Raw genomic sequence first — 6,767 nt, 5'->3', positions numbered from 1 at the left:
CGGTTTCTGTAGCCGGGATGGCGAAGCCCGTCCTGACCCGTTTCGCAGCGGGCGGCGGGGCGCTCCGGCTCTTTCCCACGCCTCATTTAACGCCCGCCCGCAGGGTTAAGCCCTTAAACGTTGCGGAGGCTCGTTCCCCCCGGGCCGGTCCCGGCTCCGCGGGGGAGGGCGGGGAGCGGCGCCCCGGGCCCAGCGCGGGTCCCCGCGGGCGGGCGGGCGGGAGCCAATGGGGCGGCGGCGGGCGGGGCGCGGAGCGGGGCTGACGGGCGCCTCCGTCCTCCTGTCTCCGCCGCGGAGCCGGGCCGAGCGGAGCGAAGATGGCCGGGATCCTCGCCTGGTTCTGGAACGAGCGGTTCTGGCTGCCGCACAACGTCACCTGGGCGGACCTGCAGAGCACGGAGGAAGCCGCCTTCCCGCAGGCGGAGGACCTCTACCTCGCCTTCCCCCTGGCCTTCTGCATCTTCGTGATCCGGATGCTCTTCGAAAGGTAGCGCCGCGCCGGGGGGCGGAGGGGGGGGGGGGGGCGGTGTGTGGAGCAGCCGCGCCGCCTCCGCTTCTCTCCCGGTCGTGCCGGGCTCTCGCTGCCCCCGCGGCCGCTGCGGGAGCGTTTCGGGAGGCGACGCGGCCCCGGGAACTGGGGTGGTGCGGGGGGAGACGGGGCCCCCGGCACCGCGGGCCGGAGCTGCCGGGGAGGCGGCGGCGAACCCGAGCGCCAGGTGGGGACGGGAGGGGGCGCGGTGGCAGCGTCCCCAGCGAGAGCGCCGCGGCGGGGCCGGGCACGGCTGTATCCCCGGAGAAAGCACCGCTGGATGGCCGGGCACGGCCGCATCCCCAAGGAAGGCGCCGCTGCGGGCCGAGGGGGCGGCATCCCGTGGGAAAGCGGCGCTGGAGGGCCGGGCAGGGCTGCATCCCGAGGGAGAACGCTGCGGCGGGGTCGGGCAGGGCTGCATCATGAGAGAAAGCGGCCATGCAGGGCCGTGCGGGGTGGGCAGCATCCCCGGGGAAAGCGGCGCAGAGGGGGCAGCATCCCCAGGGAAAGCGGCGCTGGAGGGCCGGGCGGGGTTGCTGTGGCCGCGCTGTGCGCGGTCCCTGCCCGTGCGGGTCTCGGGGAGGCGCTCCGGGCGCTGAGCATCACCGGAGCGAACTTGCCGCTCTTCGAATTCCCGACATCGACACGCACCTTTCGCGAACGTATAAATATACACACATATATATACACGCACTTAAACAGAAGATGTCAAACGGGGCGTCAGTGACTGTTTCTTTCCGCGTTTCCCCGCGGGTGTTTAGCGGAGGCAGCTGGGGCCAAGAGGGTCTCTGGAGCTGGAGCGCTTTGTGCTGCCTCGCAAAGCTGGTGTCGCCCCTCCATCTGCAGAGAACAAAAGAACGAGTCCCTGGGCAGACACCTACGTGTTTTCAGGGCTGCCTAGGCCGCGCTGTTAGGGTAGTCAAGGAAGATAACGGGAGACCAGGAGTTACTACGTGCCAGAGAAAGGCTTTAAAGATGCTCTAAAAATGATAAAAGAGCTGATCTGCCACGTAGCAGTCGGCATCTCCCAAGGGTTCCTTCCACCTGGTTAGAATTTGACACCTGGGATGCTAGTCTGTGAAAAACTTGGTTGCTTTCACCACTTGGTTGAAAGGACCATATTTGTTTCAGAAATAAAAAGCCGTCGTGGGCTGTTGTTAACTTCTGGGCGGCGTTACGGGTTTACTGACAAAGACAGAAAAAACTTGCATTCCGCATGGAAATCTGAGGTTATCGAAAGTTCATTTAGAGACTTATCCTGAGTTAAGTACTGCGGTAAAGTTACAGTTTGAAAGCCGAGTATTATTTAGATAATGTCAAATCACGAGTGGTTTTTTTTTGGTTTTTTTCTTTTCCTTTGTAGTCTGTACGATGTGTACTTTCAAGCACTGAAAGTGGGTGCGTGATGTTGCATCTCTTGCTATCTGAGCTGCAATATGTATCGCGGCAGGGCTGTGTTTAGAGGGAAGAACACTTAGTCAGGGAATCATTTTCAGCCTAGACATAGAATCACATTGTTTCTAGAGTTCTGATGTGGCTGTTAGCATTATAGAAGGTACTCTGATTATTATACAGGTATTCTGTATCCACTCTGGTTATTTGTCTTTATTCAACTAAAGTAATTTTTAATTTTGCTGTACATTGTGTTTTTAAGTGTTACGCAGATGAGGAAATCGGTACTTTTTCAGAGTTCTGTATTCATTAGGCTAATTTTGAAATTTTGATCTGGAAATGTGTTCTACTGGCCTGACAATAGGTGAGAGACCTCCAAAGAGGGTTTTATTAGCAATTACTTAAGTATGTATTTCTTCCTTTTAAATTTCAAATCAATCGTGAAATTCCACTGTGAGAGTAGGATCAGGCTGTATTGTGTGGGATTAATCCACACAGCATGGTACAATTTTGATTTTTCATGTAGAGCATTTTATTCAAGCAGGCTGAGCAAAAGTGACTGGACCTGCTTTCACTGATCAAAGCAAGGAGTTTGTCTTTGACTTGAATGGGGGAATAATCAAGCCTTATTATTGCTCATTAGTAATTTATTTTGTTAGACCTTTGTGCTTTGTTTCTTGGTAGCCACAGAAATTCCTCATGCACACATTAATTAAAGGCTTACAATTATTTCAATTGATAAAGCTATACAAGATCAGGAAGGGAAAAGAGTAATATCTGTTAAACTGACCATTTTTCATTCTTCTGTGTATTAAAACAAATACATTTTTTCCTTTCAAAACTCAAGCTGTTGATGACTGATGTACATGCTACATCCTGGAACAAGCTATTGCATAGGTGTTCCTTATTTTTGCAATGGAAGCAACTAAAGAAAACATAAACATAGATGCTTTAATATAATATTTTTTTTAATAAAACGGGTCTGCTTTAAATCCATGGTTGTACTGCAGTATTTGTAACATCAGTGTATTATCTTTTTTGTTGTGTAAGATACCTAATGCTCTTGTAATTCTTTATACTGGTAGGTAAGCAGCCACAAGATGTCAAGAATCTGATTATGTATTTTTTATCCATTATTTTCAGACTCCTTCATAGCAGCTGACTGGTTGGCTGCTGGAGCAGTGTGCTTTTAAATGGTTTCATGGATCTTCACAGTAGTAAAGAAATATGGTTTGGGGGGAGCTGTGATTTGGACTTCATGTGTCTGCTACAAACTTCTTGATATGCCTGAGGGATAAAACTTGTTACGCTAAGGAGTAAAAGTTGACTTCATTTATATATTTATGTGTATTTATTTGTGCATGCAACTGAAATGAAAGAACTTGAAAACTTTGTTCTATAAATATTCACCTATTATTAACAAAGTTAATCCTACTGGGATTTTTTTTTTTTTGTTGCTGGTTTGGTGACTCAACTAACCAAGTCAAGAAAAGTATCTAGAAGCTTCTGGTATTTTTATTCTTTTCCTTTCAGATAAACTATTTTGTTGATTTCCTTGTCCTGCCATCCCTGACCAACACTCTTGAATGAAAAGAAATAGTAGATTAGAACATTAAGTGTATGCTGAATAGCTTCAGCAATTGGATCTGATGATGAGTGCTTGTGAAATAAGCTTCGCTCTGAGGTATAATCTGGTAACCATGAGATGTAGTGAATGTCTCTGCTGAGGCCATCATAGTTATGGATGGGGTGCTAAAATGCTTCAACAGCCTTTTCTCTTTTCCTTTCCTTCTCATTCATCTGTTTCGTTAAACACAGAGTACATTTTAGAAAACGGTAATAACTAGGCATAGAGATAGTGCTACCTAGTAATTTGGAAGATGGGCAGGAGTTTAGCAGTGCAGTGGTAATGGAGGACATATTTCTTCATAAATCCATCTACTTGGTGTGTCTACTGTTTTTTTTTAAAGGTGTGTAAGCAATTAGGGATCGCCTCTTGTGCTGTACAGCACCTTCAGCTGTAAGGAGATGGTGCGAATGTTCAAAAATACCAGTCTCTGTCTCAGCAGATCCTTTTCAGGTCTAGTGTGGGCCAAGACAAGTTAAAGCTGAATTGAAACTGCTCTTACTAACAACAGGTTATTGTAGTTTTGATTGGCATGAAAAGATACAGAAACATCAGTTATTCTGGGCAAATAAAAATTTTCTCAATTCCTTTATGGGATCACACAGCTCTTTTCCCTCTGCGCTAGACCTCACTCCTCAAAAGCAGCATCCTTTCTATCTTCCCAAGCATGTCCTCTGTGAGGGGTGTGTGCTTATAAAAAAAATAAATAAAAAAAAAAAGTTCTCTCAGCAGTTAGCGTGCTTGTTGGATGCAAAACTAGAAGATAATACAGCACTGCTTTAGAGACTTCTCTCAATCCTCCAAAAGAAGTGCTAACTAAACACATTTGTGATGTGGTCCAGCAATCTTCTGAGCCAAATAGTCTGATATTGCAGCTTTCTTTACACTTGGTTCATCTACTCAGGTTTTCCATGTATCATCTTTTTATTGTAGTTGCAGTATACTTCATTTCTCTCACCTTGTAAACAGCAGTTTGGGCCCAGATCTCATGAGATAGCTCCATAAATCAGCAAACTAGGCTTGTAATGCCTTTATTGTGCTCTGGACTTGATGTGGTGGCAGTTTTCAAGGGTGAAGCTGATTTTCCTCAGCTGATGGAATAGTCATTTGGTCAGGGATAGAATGGTTATATGCAGGAGCAGCTCTCCAGCTGTGCTGGTTTAAGCTGAGGCAGCCTCTTCATTCACTACCAGTCACACCAAGATACTCCAGACAAAGAATGTATGGCAATTGACAGCTTTTGTGTGACTTTTTGCTTTTATAATGATAATTCAGCCTCAAAGGTAACCTCAGCTGACTGTCATTTAATCTGACACAGTAGAATTCCTAGTGGATCAGGGTGACATAATACAATGACTGTGTGTGTGTGCACATATGTTTGTGTGTGTGAATATATATATATAAAAAAATAAAATGAATACATATGTATTTTACTAAATGTAAAAATTCATGGAGGTAACAATACGTTAAAGCTTTGCAAGTGTTTCTGGTATGTGGTGTATGCATATAAATTTGATTTTTGTAATTCCCTAAGACATCTAGTACAGGTGCTTCATCACAACAAGGGGGCTAGACAGGATACAGAATTTGGAAGAGAGTATACAAACCTGCTGCATTTCCAGCAGCCCAAAACCTTGCCCGCACATTACTGCCGATCTCAAAATTGAGAATTAAAAGGGAAATATGTGTTGAGCTCGAGTAGCGAATGCCATTGAAACTGATTTCTGAATTATCCAGGTGACAGAAGTATGACAGTCAAACCATAGCTTGCCTGAGGGAAGGGTTTCAGTAATGGGTCACTAGTGGGTGCTGGGAGCTTATTATTGGGGCAGAGCTGCTGTTAGTGGGGTTTTGTCTGAGTGCATGTTCCAGCTACTATTAGAAACTCTCATTCTGCTCCTGCTTGGATTTCTGTAACTGCACAGTTGGATCTAAGATGCCTGTGACTCTTTTGGTATCTCCTATGTCTGCCCCTGTCATTGATTAAAGGGCATTAGCATTTGCTAATGGAAAAAGAAGAGCTTCTGGTATGCTGCCCCTTTCTACACATCTGCAGGCTAGCATCTTATTAATGTGTACAAAGTGTTTAGTAAAACTAACATTTGGGGAAATCTATTCCCTTGGCTGTCTCTGTTAGCTGTCCATGTGGTAGAGAGGAAGGGCATGTCTGAGCTGAGCAGTGCTTACTTGACTGTATTTGCATTTTGTTTTGTTTTGCTGTTGTTTTGGGGTTTTTTTTACCCAACAGTTGTTAAATATCCCATGCCTACAGTAGTTAGACAGTTAATTGGCATTTAGGGCTTCTGTGCCTTCTCAAGGTGGTCTTAAGTTTTGAGAAGAAAGTTAAAATTATGGCATAAAAGTGCGTAGCTTTCAGGATTGAGGTAACCTTATATAACGTTAAGTAGTATACTTAAAACTGTAGTTGGCACCTTATGAACTGTCAGATGTGTATGATGTGTATCAACAGTTCCTTGGAGGTGTTCATTTTGCACCTTGGTTGCTCTGTAGTCTCCCACACCAGTGACCCCCTCCATTCATTGGGCCCCTGTAGATTTTGGAGTGCAGCAGGGATCATCCAGATCAAGGGAAAGGGAGGGAAACATGGGTCATTGACGCCTTGAAAGAGAAGGAATCACTGATGTCTTGCTTTCAGGTGAACAAAGTTTCTGACAATCGGATGGGCTGTGGTCTTCTGTACTCTATGAGGAAGTCATTTTAGCGTGTGGCCCTTACAGAGACTAACTCTACGCTGTCTGGCGTTCATCAGTTTCTCACAAGGATGATACCTTTCTGGTTATTCTGAAGTAGTCAGATTGTGATGAAGGTCAGAGAGCTGGAGTATTTAGCTTGGCCACTTATAGTCTTTGAGATGATTTTCATAATGCTGGTGGACCTGTACCTAAATCAGAGAGTAAACTGTGATGATTTGAGTTTTTTAATGTAGTTAATACCTCTCATAATCATAAATTTTGCCGTTGGTAAGCTTTCATACTGTTGAGCAATTGTGAGGCCTCATGTAACTGTTACTAATGTAACATAATCACATTTTAACTGTCAAGTTAATTGTCTGTGTAATTACTAAGAATGTCTAAGAGCTGTAAAGAAACGTATCATCCAGTTAGTCATGTTGTGTATTTTATAATATGTAAGATACATAACATATTTTTATATTGGCTATTAATCTAAGTTAGCTTTTGCACAGGGAGGAATGGAAGG

General features: G+C 45.4%; 1 protein-coding gene across 2 annotated transcripts in view; it reads left to right on the top strand.

Moving 5' to 3' along the window:
- Positions 1 to 297: 297 nt before the first annotated feature.
- Positions 298 to 6,767, top strand: part of CERS6 (ceramide synthase 6) — a 117,736-nt gene continuing 111,266 nt past the window's right edge. For both annotated transcript variants that reach the window (XM_069861164.1, XM_069861163.1), the window contains exon 1: positions 298 to 487. In XM_069861164.1, coding sequence (XP_069717265.1) covers positions 318 to 487 — 170 coding nt within the window. In that variant the 5' untranslated portion in view covers positions 298 to 317. The remainder of the gene's footprint in view (positions 488 to 6,767) is intronic.

Source organism: Phaenicophaeus curvirostris, chromosome 7 (assembly GCF_032191515.1).
Source record: "Phaenicophaeus curvirostris isolate KB17595 chromosome 7, BPBGC_Pcur_1.0, whole genome shotgun sequence".
Taxonomy (NCBI): Eukaryota; Metazoa; Chordata; class Aves; order Cuculiformes; family Cuculidae; genus Phaenicophaeus; species Phaenicophaeus curvirostris.
The sequence above is the reverse complement of the archived record's forward strand: the minus strand, read 5'-3'. Positions and strand labels throughout refer to the sequence as shown.